Source organism: Pogona vitticeps, chromosome 8 (genome assembly GCF_051106095.1).
Source record: "Pogona vitticeps strain Pit_001003342236 chromosome 8, PviZW2.1, whole genome shotgun sequence".
Classification (NCBI taxonomy): domain Eukaryota; kingdom Metazoa; phylum Chordata; class Lepidosauria; order Squamata; family Agamidae; genus Pogona; species Pogona vitticeps.
The window spans coordinates 13,558,474-13,586,352 of NC_135790.1; the positions used below are offsets into that span (position 1 = coordinate 13,558,474).

Below are 27,879 nucleotides of genomic sequence, written 5' to 3' on the forward strand. Positions count from 1 at the left end.
AGAAAAGGGGATGGGTATGATAGAAAAAAAACTCAATGCTATTCCTGCTATAATTTTGTCCATGCAGAATAATCAAATGCTCCGCTGCTTCTGCAGCAGTTCCTTTTACCAGTTTATCTTATCATCTCAAAATGTGTCTCCCTTTATTATAGTTCTAAAGGCCACATCCTCTGTTAATGGCCAGGTTCTCATTTACATATTTCATAACACATTGCCATTTTCAGATGAAGGAAATAGAACCTTGTAACCTCTGCTTGGGTTACGTGTCAGTATCATGACAATGCCTAAAAATAATTTCAAGCCAGACTGTTAAAAGGCTAGTCTTGCTACCACTTCCCAAGTATTCCTTTTTCGGGTATATTTGTATCTCCTACAGTCCCCTTGCTGTGTTAAAATTCTGAATGTGACAGTTTTAAAGCTCAGTTAGTAGTGCCACTTCTGTAGAGGCTTTATTCATTAGATTTCAAACTTGTATCTTGAGAGAACACTTGAAACTTCAACTTGTCTGGCCCAGAACCTCTTTGCAATGTCAGGATTCTGAAGCATGATGTAAGCATACTCATTTTACACAGCACTGGCTGGGCATTTGGAGCTTTAATCATTGCCCCATGTGAATGAATCATACACACCAGCATTGCTCTGCAACTATATTTTATGGAGTTAGATTTGTAATAATTGTCAAACTGTTGGGTCCCTCATCTCCCTCTCCCCCAAAACCCGGAACTTTGTCCACCATGATAAATTTCCATGGCTTGAAAATCAGTGACTTAACTGGACAGCAGAAATATCCAGCTTTTGTTTTTGTTTTTTATTTGTTTCTTTTAATTACTATATTTGAAGATAACTGTATACAGTACAGTCTTCACCTATAATGATGTTTGCTGAGAAGTGAATTTCAGTTCAGAACCACTGTAGTGGTATAATGTGTAGTGTTTGGATTGTCAAGACCTGGACTTAAGTGTTTAATTCATCTTTGAAGCTTTGCTGAATAGTTCTGATTCTGTCTAACAGACAAATTTACCACATAGAGGTGGTTGTGATAGTCAAATTGGAAAGCTCATTGTACCCCAATAAGTACATTAGCGTTAAACTGTGAAATAAAAGGTATTTTAATTTGTGCTTGGAGATGTACTAGGTCTGCTTTAACTGGTATTCTGTCTTTCCATGTTGAACAGATGGCTTACTGTCAGCACATTGGTGTAGAATTCATGTTTATTAATGATCTGGAACAGTGCCAATGGATAAGGCAGAAATTTGAAACTCCTGGTGTCATGCAGTTCTCTAATGAAGAAAAGCGCACCCTGCTGGCTAGATTGGTCAGGTCAACCAGGTACATAAATGTTTTCAACTTGCAGAAGTGCAGTGTGCTATAATAGTAGGTAGAGGGAAGATCAGGTTTCATGAAAACTGTTTCAGAAATCAGATTTCAGAGAAAATAGTTTCACTCATCCAGATGGCTGAAAAGAAGCATATTGTTTTGCACTTCTTGAATCCACTTTTTTAGGTAATTTGCAGAAATTATTGCTTCTTAATTTCACCTCAGAAGTTTATTTTGTAGCAGGGTGTTCCATCTCCCCTTTCTTGTGCAGGAAGCCAGTTGCTATGTTGTCTCATGACCTCACTGCACCCCCAACCCTGTCTATTTCTTCTCCACCCTTAGTGTATCTCTTGTGTGTTGCTCCTCCTCCTCCTCCCCCCTCCCCCAGAAAATCATGGAACACTTGCATTGGACCTTCAGGCAGTGCACTAATTCTTGTAGCACTTAAAAAATTTCCACCTTGACTCTTGCTAATTCACCTCGAACGGTCGAGATCAGGTGGCAAGAGTTTCTTGGCTGGGAAGATTTTCAGTGTTAGTGCTGATTCATAAGCAGTAACAACAAAATCCAGTACAGAGGTTCACAGAGGATGTGATTTTTTCACAGGGTGGCTTGGGAGTGCTTCAAAATGTTAGTGTCAAAGACAGCATATTTTCAGTGCAGCCATCCTCCCATCAAATGCTGAGATCAGTCTATCAATGACAATATTAATTTCCCTCCCCACCCTCCAAAATCAAGCCAAAATAAAATTCAGTAGACAGAATCTTTTTTTAAAAAGTGTTTCATAAGTTCATGGTGACATGGGATGTGGTGGTGCTGCAGGTTAAACCGCAGAAGCCTCTGTGCTGTAAGGTCTGTAGATCTTCAGCTGTAAGAGCGAATCCACGTAATGGAGTGAGCACCCATTGCTTGTCCCAGCTCCCGCCAACCTAGCAGTTTGAAAGCATGCAAATACAAGTAGATAAATAGGGACCACCTCGTTGGGAAGGTAACAGTGTTCCGTGTCTAAGTCTCACTGGCCATGGCTCTATGGCTTGGAAACGGGGATGAGCACCGCCCCCTAGAGTCGAACATGACTGGACAAAAATTCTCAAGGGGAACCTTTACCTTTACCTTGATAAGTTCAGGGGAACGGTATCAGAGAAAGTTGATTTCCAAATGCAATTGTAACTAGAGTGTTCCTTCTTGTTAAGGGCTGGTCAATGATAGCATTAATCCCGCCTCCAAAGAAAAAGCAAGAAACAAGGCAAGTTAGATATTTCCATGTCATGCCTCAACTGGTGACATAATGAACCGTGATGAAATACACAAATATCAAAAGTACAGAAGGATATATTCAACCACACCGAACAGTACCAACACAAATAATGCCAATAAAATTGAAGGCACCATCTGTGCAGGACCCTTTCCTTACAGCAGAACAAGAATTCTTAGTCTGTTTATGCAAAAACAGAAAAAATGTCATGGCAATCCAGAAAAGCTCATAATGAAATAAATGTGATAGTCTCAGAAATGTCATAATTCATTTGTCTTTTGTTTATGTTTTTCCTATGCCTTTCTTCCCTTTTCATATTAACTGAGATGGAAAGGATTGACATAAATATACTCCTTGACACTATATTTCCTCTTTAGAGGCTACAGTGGGAGAGGGCTGCAGAGGGGAGAGGAAGGTTAAGTACCATATCATGTGTTCAACATACAGGAAATGGTACTGAATTCTCACTTGTCCCTGGCATTTGCCCCAAGTGGTGGTGGGGTGGATTTCTGGGCTTTCTGTTAATTGCAGCAGATATTCTAAATAGGCAAGTAGAGTTAATCTCTTTATCATCTTTTATTTTCCTTCCTCCTTTCTTCTATAAGCAGTGTTCTTCCTAGAATCAGTTCAGTTAAAAAAGAGTCCAACATACATTTTTCAGTCCTTTTCAGAATAACTTCCCCCAAAGTACTTTTGTCAAGGCGGTTGGCATAAATAAAGTAAAGAAAGTAATTGTTTTTATTCAGTTCAGTACACTTACACATATGCCTTTTTGCCTTTTTCCATATTTTTTCTTGTTGAATTGGAGTGCTATAGTCTGATGAGACACAAAAGTTAAAAATGCCCAGTGGTCAAGCTTTATTTAGAAAAGAAAGACATTATATATCACATTGCAAATACATGTTGGCTACAGGAGAATACCAAAGAACATCAATGGAAAGTCTATGATTTATAGATTACATCAAAGCTTTTGGCTGTATAAATTACAACATGCTATGGGGCTTTCTAAAAGAAATGCTTGTGTCACAATATTTGTTTGTCCTGATATGTAGCCTATACTGTGGGCAAGAAACTGCCATTGAGACAGAATTGATTTCCGTAGGCAAAGAAGTCAGACAAAGGTCTGTTTTATCTCCCCATTTACTCAATCTGCCCACAAAAGATATGCAGAAAGCTGAATTAGATTCAGATAAAGGAGGCATGAACATTCCTGGAAGAAACCTCAGTACTTTAAGTTATGCATTTGATACAATTTTATTGGCGGAAAGCAGCAATGACTTAAAACAGCTACTAAGGTGAGAGAAGAAAGTACCAAAGCAGGATTGCAAGTAAACAATCATGACTTCAGAGGAAATTGCATAATTTTAAGATTAACGATGAAGAAATTAAAATTGCTAAAGATTTTCTGTGCCTTAGTTCAATCAGAAATCCAAATGGAGCCTACAGTTGAAAGAGCAGAGGAAAATTGAGACTCGGAAGGACAACTGTGAAGAAAGTAGGGGGCAGGAAGATGGAGCTTGATCGCAGTGACGCCAGCAGCTCCCGGCAACAGCTCCCAAGGAAAGTTGGAACTGCGCGGTCTGGGGTCCCTCTAGAAAGGGGGGACCGAAGGGGAGGCCAGGAGAGGTCACCCTGAAGCAGATGGTGAGCCCAGAAGGTAGAAGATTTGGCAGCAGTCGGGTCTTTCTTCCCTCTGAAAATTCACCCAAGCACGGACCGGAGACGGAGGCCATTTTATGGGAGAAAGCTGTGAGAAACTCCACCCCCAAATTCCCGAGGAAGGAGAACAAAAATACGGCCGAAAATATACAATAACAAAGTCTTTGATTTATGAATAACCTCATTAAGATGTAAAAGAAACTAAAGTGAAAATATTCGACCGAAAGAAGAGAGAGGAAGCGGCGAGCCATGCCCGCCAGCCTGCTTCTTCAAAGCGAACTGACTTTTAAACAGCAAGTTTATAATTAGCAGGCTGGCTCAAGGTCAGTGAAATAGGCAGTGAGACGGAAAATTTTGTGTTTCTGGAAAAAAAATCCCAGAGGAAATACTACTCAACAGGCTTCAAGGGACTGAAATCTTGTCAATACTGTGTAGTCTGGATTTTTCTCCCTAGTTTGAGTGGGACTTTGAAAATAAAATCTTGTCTTTGGAAGAGGAGGAATAAGCTTTTGGGAATAAAAAACAGGCTATGAATCATCAATATGGTGACATAGATTGAAGAGCTGGAGAAGCCAGGACTAGAGTCGAATGGGACTTTGATAATAGAAGCGTGTTTGGTTTTAGAAGGAAGAATAAATCTTTGGGAGCAACGGACAGTGAATCATCAGCTCATCAGCGAGAGGAACATAACAGAATAAATAGACTGAGGACCTAAGAAAATCAGGGCTGGAGTTACTGAAGGACTACAATGATATCTTTTGAGAGACTGGCTCCCTGTGTTTGCTGTTTAGTTTGAACGTTCTCTTGGTTGGGCTGTGTGGATTTTGACAATATTGCTATAATATCTGGGCAAGGAGGGGAGGACATACCTAGGGGAGGTTTATGATGATGGGTTTGGTTTGTTGATAAAATAGTGGAATAAAAAAAATTATTTATACAAACCATATGTATTGGAAAGATGGAAATGACCTCCGAAAATTTTAAATATCAACGGTTGGGAATTTTGCCAGATAAAGAATGGCTGGTTACCATGCAAATGACAATAATAACAGGATTTCAGCAGGTAAATGAGCGCTTCAACCAGATGGAAGACCTGATGAAAGGGAAACCATCAGAGGTTAAACAACAGTTAAACTGTATTAACGCCAGAACAATTTTTATTGAGAGCGATGCCAGGTATCATAGATGAGATTAAGAGTTACCGTATTTTTTGCACCATAAGACGCACTTTTTTTCTCTCCAAAGGGGGGGTAGAAAGTCCATGCGTCTTATGGTGCGAAGGTGGTGACTTCGCCCTCACTGGCCCCGTGGGGGGGGAGCATCGCAAGGGTCCGAGGGAGCCTTCCAGCACCCTTGAGATGCTCCCCCACCCCCCCACGGGGCCAGCGCGGGCGAAATAGTGACCTTCCAGGACCTTTTGAGAGGCTTGAAAGCTTCTCAAAAGGTCCTGGAAGGTCGCTATTTTGCCCGCGCTGGCCCCGTGGGGGGGTGAGGGGAGTGTGGCAAGGGTCTGGAAGGCTCCCTTGGACCCTTGCCATGCTTCCTCCACCCCCCCATGGGTCCAGGGGGGGCAAAATCGCCAGCTCCCAGGACCTTTTGAGAGGCTTGAAAGCTTCTCAATAGGTCCTGGAAGGTCACTATTTTGCCCGCGCTGGCCCCGTGGGGGGTGGGTGGGGGAGTGTGGCAAGGGTCTGGAAGGCTCCCTTGGACCCTTGCCATGCTTCCTCCACCCACCCCCCCCCACGGGTCCAGGGGGAGCAAAATCGCCAGCTCCCAGGACCTTTTGAGAGGCTTGAAAGCTTCTCAAAAGGTCCTGGAAGGTCACTATTTTGCCCGCGCTGGCCCCGTGGGGGGTGGGTGGGGGAGTGTGGCAAGGGTCTGGAAGGCTCCCTTGGACCCTTGCCATGCTTCCCCCACCCCCCCACGGGTCCAGGGGGGGCAAAATCGCCAGCTCCCAGGACCTTTTGAGAGGCTTGAAAGCTTCTCAATAGGTCCTGGAAGGTCGCTATTTCGCCCGTGCTGGCCCTGTGGGGGGAGTGTGGCAAGGGTCTGGAAGGCTCCCTTGGACCCTTGCCATGCTTCCCCTCCCCACGGGTCCAGGGGTGCCAAAATCGCCACCTTCTGGGGCTCTTTTGAAGCTTCCTAAGCCTTAAAAGAGCCCCAGAAGGTGGCGATTTTGCCCCCTCTGACCCCCGGGCGGGGGCAGGTTGAGTCTCTAAAGGGTCCTGGAACACACTCTAGGACCCTTTGGAGGCTCACCCTGCCCCCCCCCATGCTAGAGGGGGCGAAATTGCCATTTTCTGGGGCTCTTCTGAAACTTCCCAAGCCTCAAAAGAGCCCCAGAAGGTGGCAATTTTGGCCCCTCTGACCCCGGTGGGGCAGGTTGAGTCTCTAAAGGGTCCTGGAACACACTCTAGGACCCTTTGGAGGCTCACCCTGCCCCCCACCAGGCTAGAGGGGGCGAAATTGCCACCTTCTGGGGCTCTTCTGAAGCTTTCCAAGCCTCAAAAGAGCCCCAGAAGGTGGTGATTTTGCCCCCTATGGCCTTTGGGGGGGCTGGGTGAGCCTCCAAATGGTCCTAGGTTGTGTTCCATAAGACGGACCTCTCCATAAGGCTCACCAATTTTTAGGAGAAGAAAACAGATTTTTTTTCCTGTTTTCTTCTCCTAAAAATTTGGTGTGTCTTATGGAGAGGTGTGTCTTATGGAGCGAAAAATACGGTACCCTGTGAGCTACTCAGCTATAATAGTCAGAAAACATGATGTTAAAAATCAGACTACTGTCCTGGATTCAATTTTATCTCCCCAAAACTGGAAGAAAATAGAGTCACAGAAACAAGAAAAGGGTACTGAGAAAATATGGGAAGTGCTAGAAATTGATATTTTTCAGGCAGGCAGAATGTATGTCCAAGACAGAAGGAAATTGAAAGAGGGGATGTATTTTATAATTGGTCTCGATTTCCTGATAGAGTTGGAATAACTTAGATTTAAATTAAAACATGAATATAAGCTGATATTTAGAGGATAACCACACAGTATATTTATATATAAAAAAGAATATAAAGTTTGTTTTTTTGCATTGAAAAATGAATAGATTAGATGCATGTATACCTAATATGAATAGATTGGATGATTGTATACTCTGTGTTCTCCTATCCTTAAAACCTTTTCCCATTTGTAGCGGGCCACTCTCAAGCCTCTACCAATACAGGCCTCCAAGAGTGCTCACTACTATTCTTCACTTGCTGCCACCAACCTATCCTTAGTACTCACAAAGGACAAGTTTTTCTGTCAAACAAATAAAGTGTTTATTGATTTGTACAAAATAAAAAGGGTGAATCACAGGTAATAAATCAAGTTGTTAATCACGTTTCTCAATTAATAGATCACACAGACTTTTCCCTCACTATCTCTCTCAAATCTATCTCACTCTCTCAATCAACTTCTCTCATCTTTTCAAACTCTCCAAAATTCTCTCTTTCACACATCACACACACCTTATATAATCCAGCTCCTCCCCCTTCTGCACCACCCTCCGTCCTCTCTTTGGTTGATGTTCCCCTGCCCAGCTGTGACGGACAGGTGAGAGCAGAGCTGTATGCCACACCATCCCTTACACTTCCTTTTACCTTTTGTATCCCTTACCCTATCCCTAGTAGTTTAAAAATAAAATATTTAAATAGAAGAAAGTAGGGGGGGCAAATCCTCTCGTGTAAGGATCTGTCAGTAGAAACCCAAGTTCATCAACATGATTGTATTTCTAATTATTATGTATGAATGTGAAAGTTGGACCATGTGGAAAATGGACAGGAAAATAAGTAGCTTTTTAAATTGTTTTTCTTTCTTTCTTTCCTTTTATTAAAAACAAAACCATATTGACTTAGGTATTCAGTTGATTGTCTTACAATAATGTATTTGTTTACACAACTCCTTTAAAGGTTTCTCACTAAAGAGACTCCTATGTCTTCTGTGACATTTGGTTTAAAAGTGACTAATTGCCTTCCAGATTTGAAGAATTCCTGCACAGAAAGTGGTCTTCTGAAAAACGTTTTGGTTTGGAAGGATGTGAAGTTCTGATCCCTGCTTTGAAGACAATAATTGACAAGTCAAGTGAGAAAGGAGTGGACTATGTGATTATGGGGATGCCACACAGGTACTGTTTCCTGGGATACTCTGTTTATCAGAAGAAAAGCTTGTAGTGCAAAAAAATTCTTAGTTTGCAAACTCTTCCTGAATAGAGATGGCCTGAGTTGATGTCTTGGTCCTGCTTTGGCCCAACTTTGGTGATACTTGGCAAGTTATTATTTTCTTATCCTCAGTGCACCACTTCAAATTAAAATGGTAGATTGCTATCTCAACGGGTTGCCATGAAAGCAAATACAGTGTCGCATGAATGATAAATAATAGTGATGGGAGTTCATTTGAACCCAAAGTACAATAATCCACTTTATTTCCAAGGGGACGTGTGGCAGAATGAATAAAATGTTGTCTCCAGATAAGCTTGTGGAGTGTCTTCCTATATGTTGCTTTGGTTTTCTAGAGGACGTCTGAATGTACTTGCCAATGTTATCAGGAAGGAGTTGGAGCAAATTTTCTGCCAATTTGATTCCAAGCTTGAAGCTGCTGATGAGGTGAGTTATCTATTTAATCCACATGTGAAGTGTGATTTTCCTACTTCACAGGATTCCTCCTCATACTGAAATATTATTCCCCTTTGCAAACATTTATGTTTCTTTCCTTTTTAAAGAGTCAGCTTTGACTCAAGAGCTTGCCTCCACTATTTTTGCAAATTGTGCTGTGGGGCCATTTGTGCTACTAATGTTTGGATTTTTAAAAATATGTTAAAGCACTTTCAAACAGTTTTTTAATCTGTGAAGTTGTGATGTGCTGTTGTGCAGGTAGAAGTCAATAAGAATTTTCCGGTGTGCTCACATTTATATGTGGCTGAATTTTAGGAGTGTGTAATACAGTCGGAGATCCAATAATACAGATGTTTCCAGTGAGATGCTCAGTGACCATGCCTGCCCTTGGTACCATGCTGATTTTTTCAAAAACCTTTTTTTCCCTTTTTTTTAATGGAGGAGGTGTGTGCTACAAAACCAAGTATTGTCACTGAGTGTGATCATTCTTAGAAATTAAAAAGTGCATATGCCTGCATTTCATTTTGAAGCTTACCCAGCAACACAGGGGGAAAGGATAATACAGCTGATGCCATAGAGCTAGAAAGGATGCCATGAATATCAGGGGGGCTAGAGGATGTCAGCCTTTTTCTGAATTACTTGCTTCTCGGCTACAATATATCAGGCCAAAAACTAAAGAAAAATAAATAAAGACCAAAAAATTGTGGCACCTTAAAAACTTATAGCAGTTAGTCTTCAAGGTACTACAATGTTGTCTTCTTTCTTTTTCTTTCTTTCTTTCTTTCTTTCTTTCTTTCTTTCTTTCTTTCTTTCTTTCTTTCTTTCTTTCTTTCTTTCTTTCTTTCTCTTTCTTTTTCTTTCTTTCTTTCTTTCTTTCTTTTGTTTTTTGTTTGTTTGTCTTGTTTGTTTTTCACATGATATGCTAGCACAGACTAACATGGCTGCTACCTCTTCAAAAACTGGGCTGTGTTAATTCCTATTTTAAAAAATGGATGCTGGAGCAGAAAACAGGGTTTTAACATTTTGGTTCTTAGGAGCTTATATCCCACCCTTCCCTTGTACCTAGATTCTTGGGTAGATTTTCTTTCTTGGTTTCATCCATTTGCTTTCCGAGGAATGGGTGTTTTGAGGGTGGCAATGCCTTCCAAGGTAGCGATTTGTGAGACCTTCCATACTTCCTCAGAATTCTAATGGCATACAAAAGGTGGAAGGGCTCCTGTCACAAAACCCTCTTCTCCTCATTTACATCATTCCATGTAACAGTTGACTTTTTAAGACCCCTTGCATTTGTTAAAGTAACACAGGTTGTAACAGCAACAAGCTTAGTTAGAGCTAAAATTTTATGCACAGACAGCTTCCTGCAGATACCAAATTTTTCCGTGTGTAAGATTATACTTTTTCCTAAAATAATTACTGCAAAAATTGAGCATTGTCTTATACACGGAAGTATGCTGAAGCAGCAGGCGGAGGCAAAGGAGCAACCATGCTCAGCCGCCCCTCACAGCTGCCCATTGACTGTGGCTGCAGCCACCTTCTCGCCTCCTCCAGCGCCACTCGCGGGGCTCACCTCAAACTCACGCCACCGCCTTGTCCCCTGCCCAAAGGGAGCCCACGAATGGTGCTATTGGGCAGCGGTGGCAGCCAGAGGCAGAGGCGAAGGACCAGCCCCACTTGGCCACCCCTCGTGTTTGCTTATTGACTGCAGCTGTGGCTGTGCAATCGCCTCCTCCAGCGCCACTCATGGGCTCCCTTTGGGCAGGGGACAAGGCAGTGGCATGAGCTTGAGGCGAGTCCCAGCAGTGGCGCTGGAGGAGGTGATCGGGCGGCCGCAGCCACAGTCAATGGGCAGCCGCGAGGGGCGGCTGACCGCAGCTACTCCTTTGCCTCTGCCTCCCCCTCCGGTTGCTGCCAGGGTCAAAATTGGGGGTCATCTTACACATTGGGGGGGGGGGTCTTATACATGGAAAAATACGGTAAGTCCATTTTGCAAAATCCTGTTAGTATTGGCACATATTGAAATCCAGGGTAAGCAGATCTTTAAGGAACAGCACCACCCTTTTTCCACCCTATTTTGTTTTCTGGACATATTTGTGCTCATTCTAAAGGTGCACTCTGCGTATCTTCACATTCTAATTCTAAACAACTTCCTTCTTTAAAAAATGAAATTGTAACTAGAGATGGGCATGAACCACTGATTAGGTGGTTCAGTCCAGCAACAGGTGCTTGGTGGTTTGCGCCCCACCCCCTCCAGCAGAAGCAGCATTCCAGCTTCCCTGCCCCACCTCCTCCGGGTGCTGGGTGGGTGCCCACTGAGATGGGTGGGGTGCTGTACCCTGAACACTTGTGGCAGTGGTAAATGGTCCGGGCTGAACTGCCGAACCAATGGTTCATGCTCATCTCTAATTATAACCTTTCTGAGGGTATCTGAAGAGTCACAGCATCCAAAACCTGTAAATGTTTGTTTGTTTGTTTGTTTGATTTGATTTGATTTGATTTGATTTGATTTATATCCCACCCATCTGGTCTGGTCGACCGCACTGTTAAAGTTGCTCTTTTTCTTTCTTTCTTTCCCCCAGGGTTCAGGGGATGTAAAGTATCATTTGGGAATGTACCACCGGAGGATTAATCGTGTCACTGATCGGACCATCACTCTTTCTTTGGTTGCAAATCCTTCTCACTTGGAGGCTTGTGATCCAGTTGTTCAGGGCAAGACAAAAGCGGAGCAATTTTATTGTGGGGACACTGAAGGGAAGAAAGTAAGTTGATAAATATATAAAGTGTGGTACTTTCCAAGAGGGAAAAGATACCAAAATACTGTGTTCAACACAGACCTTCTCCAGCCAAGAACCTCTCTTAAAGTGACAAGAGAGCCTGCAATTAGCTCTCTTAAAATATCATTGCTGCAGCCTCTGAATCTCTTTCTCTCAGATTAGTGCTTTGGAATTACTGACAAGCAGTTTATTTATTTATATATTTTGGTTCTCAAAGGTGATGTCCATCCTTTTGCATGGAGATGCTGCTTTTGCTGGGCAGGGCATTGTTTATGAGACTTTCCACTTGAGTGACCTGCCTTCCTATACAACCCATGGAACAGTTCATGTGGTGATGAACAACCAGGTAAAATGTGGATCCCTTTGTGGTGATTTTTAATTTCTGCCTCCAGTTTTAAGTTTGCCAAAAGAATGGTGGTCTTCTGAGTTGATTTTTTAAAAAAACAAAAGCATTTTCTGCATTCTTAATAAAATTTTGGTGTTGTTTTTAGTTGTGGAGATTTTAACTACTGTCTACTGATACTGGCCTTTCCTAGTTCTTCCAAAAATATGTGGATGCTCAAATGTAAAGGACTTGCTAACTGCTGAGTGATATAGCTGAGCTTGAGTTAAACTGAGTTCATATAGAAAGCTTTCAGAGCTAATTCATTGTCCAGCTTAGCCTCTTAATCATCCTGGTTTGGATAGCTCTGACTCTCCCACACTTTCTGAGCATTTGGCACTCTTAGTGAAAGGAATCTAGTTTGGCTTGCCTTTCCCAAATGCACACTCTCTGAAAATAAAATGCCTTCAAAAAGGGACTGGTCTCCACTACTGTTGCTCTTTTATATTTTTCTCTGCTCTCCATTTTCTCAAATGAACCATTGAAAATCTGTTTTAGAATGTATGGTGTTGTTTTTCTTCACCACCACACACATTTTTTGTGTTATCCTCTTTCTTATGTTACTGTTAACATTAAACCAGATAAATTATTGAACACTTAAAGAAGAATAGAATAAAAGATAGAAGCAAGACTGATCTTGCATAACCGTGCATGTTGTTGTTGTTGTTTAGTTGTGTCCGACTCTTTGTGACCCCATGGACCAGAGCACGCCAGGCCCTCTTGTCTTCCACTGCCTCCCAGAGTTGGGTCAAATTCATGTTGGTCGCTTCGATGACGCTGTCCAACCATCTCATCCTCTGTCGTACCCTTCTACTCTTGCCCTCATATTTTCCCAGCATCAGGGTCTTTTCCAGGGAGTCTTCTTTGCTCATGAGATGGCCAAAGTATTGGAGCCTCAGCTTCAGGATCTGTCCTTCCAGTGAGCACTCAGGGATGATTTCCCTCAGAATGGATAGGTTTGTTCTCCTTGCAGTCCAGGGGACTCTCAAGAGTCTCCTCCAGAACCACAATTCAAAAGCATCAATCCTTCGGCGGTCAGATTTCTTTATGGTCCAGCTCTCACTTCCATACATCACTACAGGAAAAATCATAGCTTTGACTATTTGGACTTTTGTTGGCAAGGTGATGTCTCTGCTTTTTACGATGCTATCTAGCTTTTTCATCGCTTTCCTCCCAAGAAGCAGGCGTCTTTTAATTTCAGGGCTGCTGTCACCATCTGCAGTGATCATGGAGCCCAAGAAAGTAAAATCTGTCACTGCCTCCATATCTTCCCCTTCTATTTGCCATGAGGTGATGGGACCAGTGGCCATGATCTTAATTTTTTTGATGTTGAGCTTCAGACCATTTTTGGTGCTCTCCTCTTTCACCCTCATGAAGAGGTTCTTTATCATCTGCATATCGGAGTTTGTTGGTATTTTTCCCGGCAATCTTAATTCTGGTTTGGGATTCCTCTTGTCCGGCCTTTCGCATGATGTATTCTGCATATTAGTTAAATAAGCTGGGGGATAATATACAGCCTTGTCCTACTCCTTTCCCAATTTTGAACCAATCAGTTGTTCCATATTCACTTCTAACTGTTGCTTCCTGTCCCACCTATAGATTTCTCAGGAGGTAGACAAGGTGGTCAGGCACTCCCATTTATTTATTTATTTATTTATTTATTTATTTATTTATTTATTTATTTATTTATTTATTTATTTATTTATTTATTTATTTATTTATTTATTTATTTATTTATTTATTTATTTATTTATTTATTTATTTATTTAATATGCCGCCCACACTACCCAGAGGTCTCTGGGCGGCTTACAACAATTAAAATTCAATTCAGTAAAAGATAAAATAATTAAAATACAATTAAAATTCAATTAAAATTGCCATCAGACCCACAAACTATGGCAAGTTCTTTAGGAATTTGCCATAGTTTGCTGTGGTCTACACAGTCAAAGGCTTTTGCGTAGTCAATGAAGCAGAAATAGATGTTTTTCTGGAATTTAGCTTGTACTTCTGGGAGTTCTCAGTCCACATACTGATGAAGCCTGCCTTGGAGGATTTTGAGCATAACCTTGCTAGCATGCGAAATGAGTGCAATTGTACAGTAGTTGGAGCGTTCTTGGCACTGCCCTTCTTTTCCAATCTTCTGGCCACTGCTGAGTCTTCCAAACTTGCTGGCATATTGAGTGTAAGCACCTTAACAGCATAATCTTTTAAAATTTTAAATAGTTCCACTGGAATGCCATCATCTCCACTGGCCTTGTTGTTAGCTGTGCTTTCTAAGGCCCACGTGACTTCACTCTCCAGGATGTCTAGCTCCAGGTCAGCAACCACACTATCTGGATTGTCCGGGATATCCAAATCTTTCTGGTATAGTTCCTCTGTGTATTGAGAACACATAGAGAAAACCATTTTTCTAGTGGTTAAACTCACTTCTCTGATTGTGAGAGTATTTTAATACCTGAAGTTTTAAAACATACTAGTAAACGGCTTAGTTATTTTGTTTATCTGAATTGTGTTGGGTGAGGACCATCCACTTATATGGTTATGATAATCTAATCATAACTGAATAGTTCATGAAGAAGGTTGTCTATGCTGGCCAATATGTTTATATTGGAACATACTTCTTGGAGATAAAGTCCTTATTGAATAGGGACATTATAGGTTTTCTGTCATGGAGAAAGAAGTTGGTCTGGAATGAGCCCTGCCTCATTCAGAGCCAAGGCAGATACTGATACTTCTTCCTGCAGGTGAGGCCTCCCCAAAGATCTTAAGTTCCTGCCTTATCAAGAGAGACAGCTCTGTGCTTGCCCTTGAGCCATAGCAGGCATTAAGAAGGAAGGAGTTAGCAGCCATCAGCAACAAAAAAGATGGGCAGGATAGCTGAGGGCTAACACTTAAAAAGCAATTCCCAGCATCCTCAGCCATTGACAGCCCCAATTCCTCAGTGTTAAATCAAACTCTTAACAGATAGGGAACTATTTGGTGAAGCAATTTCCATGATGTAATTTTAAAAAAATGCAGGCTATCTTTCCTCAGTAAACAGTACCAATCAGTACTTGGAACAGATAAACTGACCAAGTTAATAATGGCAAGAGAAACTTAGAACAGGAAAGGAAAAAAACCATAGGCCTGTACTACCTAGAGTACAAAGCACTCATATTGTAATATTTAGGGTTTTGGTTTTGATCTTTGGTTTTTTGCTTTTCTGGTAATATGGGAATGGTGTGTTCTTGAGGGCCTGCTGTCTTAAAATGTTGCTTAAGCAATCAACTTTTTTCTAAAGTGCATGAAACATTTTAGTCAGTATTGATGATATAATCCCCAAATAGCTCTTACATGGATCTTTAATTATCTCCCCTTTTCTTACCTGGGCCTCTATTGCCTTCTCCAGATTGGATTCACTACTGATCCCCGTATGGCTCGTTCTTCTCCATACCCAACAGATGTAGCTCGGGTGGTTAATGCACCCATTTTCCATGTGAACGCTGATGACCCAGAGGCTGTGGTGTACGTATGCAATGTGGCAGCTGAATGGCGAAGTACTTTTCATAAAGATGTAGTAGTGGATTTGGTAAGTGGTGTTGATTCTTTGAGCATATTTCTAAATCTCTGTTGTGAGTACGCATAAGAAAATATTGAAAGGAAGGATGCATATCTTATAGTAAAAATCATGCTGCAAACCCTGTGTTTGTGTATTAGCCTAAGTATTTTTAACCCAGTTCTTTGGGCTGTGCTTTCACAAAACACTGTACAGAAGTGGGAAAACAGTGCAAAAAATAAGTGATCACATCAGAATAGATTTCCAGAAATCTATTGCAAAGTTGTTTGGGGATATAGGGGACTGATCAAAAGCAGGTCTTCAAGACCTGCCCGTGTACCAGATTCAGAGGGACAATGTCTGTATTGATTAGAAAGGAGTTTCAAATATGTCATGTTCCTTCTGAGACGTTCCAGTCTATAGTGCAGGGGAGGGCAACACACGCTTCTCAGCTTTTTTTTTTTTAAAGCCTTGTATAGAAGTGAACAAAAACATTGCACTTTGCTACTGAAAGAGTGGCAAACCAATCTGAAGAGGCATCTCAATTAAGGTAACTACAGGTTTTCTTGACAATGTTAAATTGAAAAATTTTCTTTTTTTAGTCTCTGGACCACACAAATGGGTCTTGTGCCCACAGGAGTTAGCAGCCTGTCAGTTCGTAGAAAAGGGAATAAAAGCTGAAATTTCTTTTGGGGAAAAAAGCTTCAGAGAACAGACTTGGCAACTAAAATTAAAATTAGATTCAATTTTAAAGAAATACGTGTTTTTACTTCCAATGTGCTAGGTGTGTTACAGGCGCAATGGGCACAATGAAATGGATGAGCCAATGTTCACCCAGCCATTGATGTATAAGCAGATCCGAAAGCAGAAGCCTGTGCTCCAGAAATATGCAGAGACATTGATTTCACAAGGAGTGGTAAATCAACCTGAATATGAGGTACTTTCATGCATGATATGATTGCCAGTTCATAGAGTGACCTCTCATGACCGTCTAATGATACCTTATTGCAACTTCTTTCTTTTTTCATTTTTCTTTGAATTCTTAAAAGAGATGGAGTAGAGAAGTTTAAATGAGGTCAGAAATGCAGACTAAATATTGCAAATGCTGTTATACAAAGCGTCTGCTATTTTAGCATATGTCAAGATGATAGTCATTTATTATTGCTGCAAGCAAAGTAAGGAAGTAATAGCAGAATCTGAAACCTGAACTGGCAAAGAAAGAATATAGTGTAAATCAAATCAATGGAGCAAGTTGAAGCAGCATGGAGGATGAATCTATGAGCAAGCTTATAAAAGCTTAAGTAGGATATGTAGGCTATGATAAGAACATACATACAAAACATATTCTACCCCACTGGTTATCTGTCGCTTCATGGGGCATGAGTATTATTTTGTAGTTCTGGAAGGGAGCTATCATATTAGGATGGTTGATAGCCATTTTGGATACAAGCATTCTGTTGAAATTGTTTTCTGGGGGCCTCATTTGGATTAGAGGAAGCATTTTCCCTCTCATCATTATTGACTGTCTCCAAATGATACCTTACAAGCCTGAAAAGTCCCAAAATGAAGGTGAAGGTCATTGGAGATTTTTTCCCCCCTTTTCTCCCCCCAGTTAATCGCTAGAGTGACACAGATGACTTCCTTCAACCTAACTGCTATCTAGCACACAGAGGTCTTGTGCCTATGATTCTTCCTTATATCAGGGTTCCACAGCAGCATATGAGCAGCAAGCATCTACAGCTTTCAGTTTGTCAATGTAGGGATCATTTTCCACAACTCCCCTCTTCTTCTTCTAATCTTAGGTTATACTTGGATATATTGATTTCTTATCCCTATTTCCTTTAGTCTGCCCTATTTTGTTGTTTCTGGCTGGATAGCTCAGTGGTTTAGGTATCTTGACTGTGGAGCCAGAGTTCCCCATTGTGTCTCCTGAGAGAAGAGCTAGTCTGTGTAGCCATGGGCAAGCTGCACAGAAGAAAGGAATGGTAAACAACTTTTGTGTGTTCTCTACTTAGAAAACCTTGGTCGCCATAAGTGGGAATTGACTTGATGGCACACAGTTATTATTACTGAATGACATGGATTACATGCTTTCCTTACAAGAATAAACAGTAAAAAATTACCCTTATTTAGCAGGTTCACAACTTGATATTGTTTCCAGCTGCTGTTCTTAGCATTTCTGGACTTCAGAATTCTATGACACTTGCCAAAACTGATTTTGATATCTATTACATTGGGTCATGTAATGCAGAAATATTTAGTTCTGTTAATATTAGTCAACAGCTTCTCACTTTCCTGTCACAGTTGGAATCTTTGTAAGGTCTACCAAATATGTAGATATATGTTCTTATATAATCAAGTATGTCCCTCAATATAAGCAAACTAGTTTAGCCTATAGTGGTTATCCATTTCAGAAGACTGCTTGTGGTGGATTAAGAAATACAGTGGTGCCCCGCATAGCGACGTTAATCCATTCCGGATTAATCGTCGCTATGTGGAAACATCGCTAAACGGAATGGAAAATCCCATAGGAACGCATTAAACGAAGTTCCTATGGGGGATAAACTCACAGTTCAGTGATGTTCCTCCATAGGGGCGGCCATTTTCGCACCCTCGGTAAGCGAGGGCAGCGAAAATGGTTGCGGCAGCCATTTTGGAACTGTCGATCAGCTGTGTGAAAATGGGGCCTTTGGGAGGACCAAAGCCCCCATTTTCACACAGCCGAAGCACTTGCGGCGAAAATGCCATGAAAAAAAACACACACACAAACCACAAACATAACCCCCCCAGTCCAAACCCATCCTCCAAAACCCACCGGTCCGAAGCCTCCGGGCACTCTGCTGGCTCCGCGCGGCGGGGGGCAAGCGGCCAGGGGCCCGGCCTGCTCTAACCTCCCGGCCCTCCACTGGTTCCGCGCGGCCGGGGGCGAGCGGCCAGGGCCCCGGCCTGCTCTAGCCACCCGGCGCTCCACTGCCTTTGGAGCTTTCAAAGGGCTTCCTCCAATGTCAGGGACAGCCCTTTGAAACCTCTGAAGGCACCGATCGCGGCAGCGAGAACCCCCAGGGAGGTCTCCCATGGTGGCGTGCAAGCTCTGGGAGACCTCCCTGGGGGTCCCCACCGCTGCGATGGGCGGTTTCGGAGCTCTCTGAAGCCAAAAAGGCAGTGAGAAAACGCGGGAAGTTCGAACTTCCCGCACTTTCTCCCTGCCTTTTTGGCTTCGGAAGCAAGCCGGTGGCCAGAGAGGAATTGTCTCCCTCCTTGCAAGCAACACTGGCTCCTCTTTGCGCTGGGCTCAGCTCAGCCCAGCGCGAGGAGGACCCAGCCTTGCTTGCAAGGAGGGAAACGATTCCTCCCTGCCTGGCTGGCTTGCTTCTCCTTTGGAAAAGCAAGCCAGCCAGGCAGGGAGGAATCATCTCCCTCCTTGCAAGCAACGCTTGCAACCAAAGGCGCTTCAGCCGGCGCTTCAGAGCAGCTGTGGGAGAGATCTCGCCCGCGGTCGCTCCAACACGCCCGCCCCGAGAATGGCAGTGGGCCGGCGGTTCAGAGCGGCCGCAGGTGAGACCTCACCCGCGGACACGCCCGCCCCGAAAATGCTGGCCGGTGCTTCAGAGGGGCCCCGGGAGGCCTATGGGGAAAAATCGCAATGCGATCACTTTTGCGATCGTAAAAAACGAATCGCTCTGCGGATTCGTTGTTAAACGGGGCGCTCGTTATGCGAGGCACCACTGTAACATTGACAAATCAGGCCATTGCTGTGTAGCAGTAGCCTTTTGTTTCTTCCAGAGGGAACTTGCTGCAGGCTGAGTTGATAAATGGTAATTGCATATTAATTCCTAAACAGGATGTAGATATAAGATGGATGTTGCTTACCTCAAAAGAACTTCTGCTCATACCTGTGCTTACTTCTTTTTTTCTTTTTTTTTTTTTAAATTTATTAAAAGAATACAAAATACACCTACTACTACAGAAAAAAAACTATAGAATACAAAACAAAAAGAGTACAATTACCCATGTGCACCCATCACCTTCAGGACTAGCATTACACTTCATTCCATCCATTTTCACTCCAAAATTTCATTGTTTCTTCCCTCGGTGTAAACCCCCTCCCTCTCCGAAATACATGTTCTAAAAATACATTCCATATTTTCTTAAAGTCGTTATTTTTCATTTGGCCTCTACTTATTTTCATATCACATGTCAGTTTATCATTAATTGCCATGTCCCATAATTCTCTATACCATTCCTCCAAGTTAAATTGATTATCATTTCTCCAATTCCTTGCCATAATTATCCTTGCTGCCGTAATCATTATTACTATTAAATCCTTATTTTCTTTCGCCCGTTGATCTTTAATTGTATTCAATAAAGCTATTATTGGAGACATTGAAATATTTGATCCAGTTATTTCAGATATTTCTTTAAATATTAATTTCCATTCTTTCTTTCTTTTTTCACATAACCACCACATATGTAAATACGTCCCCTTCTCTTTTTTGCAATTCCAACATAATGTTGAGACAGTTTTGTCTATCATAGTCATTTTAACCGGCGTTAGATACCACCTCCATATTTCTTTATAACAGTTTTCTTTTATCCTTACTGACATGTTCTTCATAATTCTCTGCCCTATGCTTACTTCTAACACCTCTTACTTCTTTCAGTGTGTTTTAGGTGTTGTTTTTGTTTTCTGTGTTTTAGTGTGGTATTGGATCCATCTTAGTATTTGTATACTTACTGATTTTAGCTTTAAATATTGTACTTTAATGATGTAAACCACCTTGGGTCCTTGTTAAGAAGGAAGGCAGGGGATGGATGGATGGATGGATAAATTCTGCTGCTTGTTCATTTCAGGAGGAAATTTCCAAGTATGATAAAATCTGTGAGGAGGCCTATGCCAGGTCCAAAGATGAGAAAATCCTTCACATCAAGCATTGGCTGGATTCTCCATGGCCTGGTAGGTTGCTCTCTGCTTCCTAGCAGCGTCAGTTAAGAAGTCATTCCTCTTCATAAAAATTATACTTGCAGCTCCTGGGACCAAAAAGAGATAGATTTGCCCAGTACTGTCAATACCAAACATTTAGCGTAAGGACCATAGGATGTGGGAAATGTTACGTATTTCAGTATATTTGCACTGAAAAGAGATTAATTTGAATTTGGTGAGAAAGCTTTGTTCTTTCTGTAGATGCTACAGCAAGGAATTGACCTGTTCAGTGGTTTAATCTGACATGGTTTCTTTGCCAACTTTGTTTTCACAAAACCAAATTGCCAGTGTCCTTAAGTACTTGTTCTAGCCGCTAGAGTTTGCTTTTCCATGAACTTCAACCTCCTCTCTTTTAATGGAAGGTTTCTTCACTTTGGATGGCCAACCAAGGAGTATGACCTGCCCTTCCACTGGCTTGAATGAAGAGGATTTGGTCCATATAGGAAAGGTGGCCAGCTCAGTTCCTGTTGAAAACTTCACAATTCATGGGGGTATGACTGTCTAAATCACTGGTTTCCTTCAGATTTACTTTCAGTATAAGACTACATTGAATAGTTTCTTTTGAGAGAACCATCGATGTAGCAGCATGATGAACCTTTATGCCACAAGGTAAACTTGTAAACAGACAGTGAAGAGAACTGTAAAGGAGGCAATATTTTAAGGAAGATGTTAGTAGATGTACTATTGTGATAATATGCTCACATTGGAATTTACACATAGTCCAAGGGCTAAGAGAAGAGCAGGATGAAGAAAACCCTCATGTTATGGTACAACAGTAGGGCTGTTTCATGGCCCTTCATGAGTTTATATTACAATGAGCTAAATACTGCTGATGTTTCATTTCATCTGTTGGAGGGGCCAGCAAGAGCCCTGCATCCATAATATTCTTTGCAAATTTCCCTGAAGTCTGTTCTAGGCAAAGGTTCAGCAACTGATGGAATTTTGTTCATTGCTGACTTTTAGCTTTCTTGTGGGTAAATAATGTGGTCTGCTTCACTTTTCTTTGCTAATCTGATTTATTAGCAAATAAAGTGGAATAAGACCTTGCTTCAGCGCTGATCTTTCTCTGCATTTTTAATACTTTGATCCGTAATGTAGTATTCATCACATCTCCTTTTAAGGCATGAGTGTACACAATGTTGTCTCAGAATCTGTAAGGTGAAACTGTATACTGTAAGTAACCCTTTTAGTTCCTTAGAGGCAGCCTGGAAACTCTTACTTATTTCTGCAGGTTTAAGTAGGATTCTAAAAACACGTGGAGAGCTGGTTACTAATAGGACTGTAGACTGGGCTTTAGCAGAATACATGGCATTCGGCTCTCTCCTTAAAGAGGGAATCCACATCCGACTGAGCGGACAAGATGTTGAGAGAGGAACATTCAGGTAAACTGTTCACATGGATATGTGTGTCCCATCATTCTTTAAGCGTCTCTGATATTTAATGTAAATCCTTACCTTTTTTCAGTGCATGCAGATTTACATTATGTAGAGTATTAGCAGCAGGCCACAATAATAAAGAATTGGATCAAAAAATAATCCTTGCCAGAACCATGTACAGTGGAGTCTCGACTTACGTTCGGCTCCACTTATGAACTTTTCGACCTACAGACTTCTCCGGCCACAAAGTTTCACTTTGACTTGCAGCCGGAGAATCGACCTACGGACCAGAAGAGTGAGGCAGGGAAAGCGCCAAATTCAAATTCAGTCCATAGGCTGCAGGTCTATGCCCCGAAAGCCCAAAGCTGACAGCAGCCGCAGGGCGGCTTTCAGCTTCCAAAGCTGACAGCGGGGGAAGGTGGGGAAAGCCGAAAGCCGCTCTGCGCCCACTGTCAGCTTTGGGCTTTCAGGGCACCGGGGACAGGAGACAGGAGACGCCAATGGGGACAGGAGACGCCAATGGGTACACCTTTCTAAAGCTGATCTGCCCGAAAGCTGATCTGCCCGAAAGCCACTCCGCACCCGCTGCCGGCTTTCGGGGCTTAGAAAGGTGCACCCACTGGCCTCTTGTCTCCTGTCCCCGGTTGCCTCCTGTCCCCATGGGGATGAGAGGCAGAGGACAATGGGGACAGAAGGCAGAGGGCAGCAGGTGCAGCTTTGGAAGCCCCGGATTTTTTTTTTCCTCTGGCTGGAACGAATTAAATGATTTTCAATGCATTCCTATGGGAAATGGACCCTCGACCTACGGAATTTTCGACCTGCGGCCACAGTTCCAATACGGATTAATTCCGTAAATTGAGGATCCACTGTAAATCTATGAAGGCCACAGTTAATATGCTCATGTGCACTTATTTTGTTTGGTGTTTACTTCCACATATATGTGTATGGAATTGGGCTGTATGTGTGCCTATTCAGACCTCTCACTTATTCACCTGTTGCCAGTGATGCATCTAGGTGGTGAAGCCATTGGAAACTAAAAGAAAATTATGAACTTCTGTATTGTCTTTATGTTAAAAGTGACTGACATAGGTATGGGCAAAAGAGTTGTGGGATTTTTTAATGATTAAATTTCTTGAAAGCCTGCTCTAGCCAGTGAAGCTTCACATAACTTTGGCAACATTCACAACATCTGTCAATCTCTTCAGCCATCGGCATCATGTATTACATGATCAGAATGTTGACAAGAGGACCTGTATTCCCATGAATCATCTGTGGCCGAACCAGGCTCCATACACAGTCTGCAACAGCTCACTTTCCGAGTATGGTGTCTTAGGTATGTATATCTGACTGGTTCCTACAGGAATTAAGGAATGGGAGAGGTTAGCTATCTGGTCCTGTCTCCAGTTGTTAATTGAGACCATTACAGAAAAGCACATGTTTTGAATTTGTGTCATTGCAGGATTTGAGCTAGGCTTTGCTATGGCCAGCCCCAATGCTTTAGTGCTGTGGGAAGCTCAGTTTGGTGACTTCCATAATACAGCTCAGTGTATCATTGACCAGTTCATCTGCTCTGGACAGTCCAAATGGGTGAGACAAAATGGCATGGTGCTTCTCCTTCCACATGGCATGGAGGGAATGGTAAGGAAACATTCTTGTTTTGATGAGCAGCTTTTCCCCTTAGACTTAGGATTAAGTATTCCACCCTGACAAAAAATTCTCTTCCCTGCGTTGAGGTAGTAAAACTTCATAAGATGCTGGGCATATTTGGTATGCCCAGTTTCATCACACATTCATGCATGGCTAAAGAACAAGGAAGAAGTAATAAAATCTAATGTTACGGCTTCTACATTACATTCTGAGTTAGATGGCAAACTGCAAACAGTGGCTACTACTATATGTTTATAAGGCACTGAAGTTAGAAATATTCACTTGGGATAGTTTCCATAGAATTGTGGAATAAATGCTTTGTTTTCCACCAAAATACTAATTACTGCTAGTGCCTGTGCAGTTTTAACTCAGCGTAGTATTTAGCCAAAGAAAGGCACCAATCTATCTTTGTCTGATTGCAGGGCCCTGAACACTCCTCTGCTAGACCAGAGCGATTCCTGCAAATGTGCAATGATGATCCAGATGTCTTCCCGGTGAGTTATTTAGTGAAAGATTGCTTTGCATTCCTCCTCCTCCTCCTCCTCCTGTCCTCTCCTCTTCTTGTCCACATTGTACTCCAGCCATTTCTTGGGGTTTTAAAAAAAAAGGTTTCTAGAAACATCTGCAGAATATTGAAGAGGACCATGTGGAATGGCTGATGGCTGTGTTCCAGTCATGGTCAATGTGGCTATGTACCTGAACTCTCAGTGAGAATCTTAGTGCTATAATGTTCTGTCTGGGTGATAAAAGTCAGTCTTTTGCTAACGATGTGTTACTTACAAGAGTGTGTTTTATTAATTTATTTTATTGTCCATCTTCATGAACAAAGGTACTCAGGGTAACTAAATGGGTTACACTGATATACAGCCAAAATGTTTCCAAAATAAATGTAGTCAGATTTTACTAATTCTGGGTCACTGAGAATGAAAATGCTGCTTAAAATTGTTGATTTGCTCTAGTTATCAAGATATACTGTTGGGTCAGTATATACAACCCTTGACTTCTGAATAGCAGAGGATAAGCAAATTATAAAGGGAAGAAATCTCAATTTAAACCAGAAATTATTAAAACACATCTTTGATTGGATCTATGAATAAATTTATAACTGGGTTTGGACAGTACTTTCTTTTCAGGCAAAACTATGAATGATGCAATCTGAAGCTGGTATTGCATCATACATGATGTGATATGAATTGCATCATGTTATTCCTAGAAGTCATGGATGATGCAATCATAACAAAGCTTACATCACTCTGCTGAACAAATTGCCCTAGAAATCATACAAAAGCACAGTATGACCTCTATGGTTAAGAAAGCCTATCGCCTTTATTTTGCCTGCAAAATTGGAGCTCACGATAAGAGGTTGGCTCCACACGTATGCTGCAAGATTTGTGCCACAAATCTTCACCGATGGATGAACAGGAAAAGGAAATCTATGCCTTTTGCAGTGCCAGTGATTTGGAGAGAGCCAACAGATCATACTAGCAATTGTTATTTCTGCATGGTGCCTCCAGTTGGGAAAGGTGTGTTAAAGAAGAAAAAGTGGACCGTGCATTATCCAGATATTCCATCTGCTATACACTCAGTACATCTATTCACCAGAATAATTCTCACTTGAGTCAGGCGAGAAAGATGAAGAGGATGAAACTTCTGGTCCTGAACCATCATATCACAGGACCCACATTTTCTCCCATCCTCCCCCTCTGAACCACATAGAAGGTCAACGAACTCTACCCAGTCACAAGTACCAGGGATCATTGCACAAAAAAAGACCAGCTAATGACACCCATCAACCACAGTGACAGATAATCTCCTGAAAAGGAGAAAAAGCTGTTCCCACAGCTATAAATACAGTGGTGCCTCGCTTGACGAGGATAATCCGTTCCAGCAAAATCGCTGTTGAATGAAATCGTCATCAAGCGAAAGTAAAAATCCCATTTAACTGCATTGAAAACCGGTTCAATCTGTTCCAATGGGCGAAATACCTCAGCGTCCAGCGAAGATCCTCCATAGGGCGGCCATTTTTCAGTGCCTGAAAAGCGAGGAATCCGTCCTAAAACACAGCAGGGAGCCATTTTACACAGCGGGTGGCCATTTTGAAAGCCCAACGATCAGCTGTTTTGATTGTCGTTAAGCGAAAAATCGGTTCCCGAAGCAGGAAACCAATCATCGTGAAGTGATTTTTCCCTATTAAAACATTGTTTTGCGATTGCAAAAGCGATCGCAAAAACTTCATCATTAAGCGATTTCCTCGTCTAACGAGGTAATCGTCAAGCGGGGCACCACTGTACTCAACTATCCAACAAACAGCAACAGAGCATGGACAGAGTTCCTACTCCAGTCCTCTGAAGATGCCGGCCACAGAGACTGGCGAAATGTCAGGAAGAACAACCTTCAGAACACGTCCAAAGAGCCCAAAAAACTCACAACAACCATCACATAGAATTACTTTGTCAGGGATTTGGAATTACCCAAGAATAAGGCAAAGCTGTTGGGCTTTGTACTATAGCTGTGGAATCTCCTGGCAAGTGATGTTTAGGTTTCCATGTTCATGACCATCAAGACTTCCATTCTTCTTCATGGAAGGTTGTCTTGTAGCTTGCAACTACATTGATGATACGATGATAACCCTCAACATTGTTTATGATCCAGGCGAGTGGAGACTGTTCATTAATTCATCGAAGAAGAGTCTTAAAGCTGTTTTGCTGCATAACGGCAATATTTTACCATCAATTTCAGTTGGTCATGTATTACAACATGAAACAACTTTGGAGGTGCATAAACTATGAACAGCATTAGCGGCAGTTTTGTGGTGATTTGACGGTTGTTGCTTTCTTGCTTGGTGTGGCATTCGCCCAGGTCATGAATATTAATGGGCTATCTGCATGTACCAGTGAGAATGCTGGAGAGGCAGAGTCACCAGATATAAGAGTCTCTGTAGGAGGGGGAGATAGGGAGATTTGTGTATTTAGAGTTTGGAGTGGAGAGAGAGCATTAGTGGTTGAGAGTGAAGGAAGTAGGATGTTTTGTTAACGACACTGACTGTACCTTCATCACCTGCAATAATAAACAACTTCTATTTGGTTATTTTTAAAATGACACATTGCCTGGACCTCTATCATTAATAATAAACAATGTTGATGTAACCAACTGGTGGCAGCTGAACGTACCTTGTGCCCTTTCCTTGGTGAAACAACCAAGGGACAGGCGGGAACGTGACACTTGATCTGCAGACTGCTGTCTTCTCTGCGAATGGGATGATTGTGCAAGACATTCCCACTGCATCAAGATAGATTGGCCGCTCTGACAGTCATTGGAACCTGGGAGGAAGAGTGTTCAGCATCCACCATTTGTTGAATCAAGGAAGATTTTGTTACCACCTTTATACATCAAGCTGGGTCTGATGAAGAACTTTGTCAGGGCCATGGACAAAAAACAAGCACCTTTCAAATACCTCCATGGAAAATTTTCAAGTTTAAGTGAAGCTAAGATAAAGGAAGGTCTCTTTGTTGGTCCTCAGATTTGTGAATTTCTTCAGGTTGATGTATTTGACCATGCACTGTGTGGCAAAGAAAAGATGACAGGGAAAGTATTCCAGTTAGTGGCAATAAATGTTCTCAGAAACAACAAGGCATACAGTACAACTACAGGTTGCCTCAAGACGTACAACAAGGCATGTTGCAACATGTCACTAAAGATACTTTTTTGCACTTTCCTATAGATATATGCCACTGAACTGCAAAGCAGTGAGCAACAAGCATGATGAGCAATTTCACCAGGACATTGTAGCAATGGAGAAATACTGTCAGGGCAAATAGAAGCCATCAGTTTTTGCATGCTATGGCTGGACAAGAGATGCTCCATTTAATGAATGCAAGAGATAAGCCATGCCAAGTTGCCACTGAATAGAACTATATTATGTACATAGTAGGTTTTTGCCTTTTTCTTCAGAATAAATTTTATTTATATAACCCTTTTGCTGATTTTTTAAAGAGTTACATAAACAGGGCAGGTGAAATATTATGTAAAGCAACCATAAACACATGAAAAGACCTAGGGTTACAATTTATTGTTAAAACTCTACTATCTGTACAATATACATAGATGTAAAATGTAAAAACTTAAATATTTTGGAAACAGTAGCCAATCAGTTGTTTTAATTGTCATATTTTAATTCAGCACATTAAAATACATAATAAATAGCACATTTTATCTTTGAAGTACACAGCTTCTCAAAAATTATAGACCGGTGTTATCATAGAATTGCTCATCTTTTTTTAACCACTTGGTCATGTGTTTATACATGCAGCTCTTTC

At 41.9% G+C, this 27,879-nt stretch overlaps 1 protein-coding gene across 4 annotated transcripts in view; it reads left to right on the plus strand.

The window, feature by feature from the left end:
- OGDH (oxoglutarate dehydrogenase) overlaps nt 1-27,879 on the plus strand; it is a 74,164-nt gene that overhangs the window by 38,389 nt on the left and 7,896 nt on the right. For all 4 annotated transcript variants that reach the window (XM_020803565.3, XM_020803564.3, XM_020803566.3 and 1 more), the window contains 13 exons: nt 1,176-1,330; nt 8,238-8,384; nt 8,772-8,862; nt 11,448-11,627; nt 11,860-11,988; nt 15,413-15,592; nt 16,344-16,496; nt 20,411-20,513; nt 20,903-21,031; nt 21,772-21,922; nt 23,122-23,249; nt 23,376-23,554; nt 23,986-24,057. In XM_020803565.3, the coding sequence (XP_020659224.3) occupies nt 1,176-1,330; nt 8,238-8,384; nt 8,772-8,862; nt 11,448-11,627; nt 11,860-11,988; nt 15,413-15,592; nt 16,344-16,496; nt 20,411-20,513; nt 20,903-21,031; nt 21,772-21,922; nt 23,122-23,249; nt 23,376-23,554; nt 23,986-24,057 (1,797 nt within the window). The remainder of the gene's footprint in view (nt 1-1,175; nt 1,331-8,237; nt 8,385-8,771; nt 8,863-11,447; nt 11,628-11,859; nt 11,989-15,412; nt 15,593-16,343; nt 16,497-20,410; nt 20,514-20,902; nt 21,032-21,771; nt 21,923-23,121; nt 23,250-23,375; nt 23,555-23,985; nt 24,058-27,879) is intronic.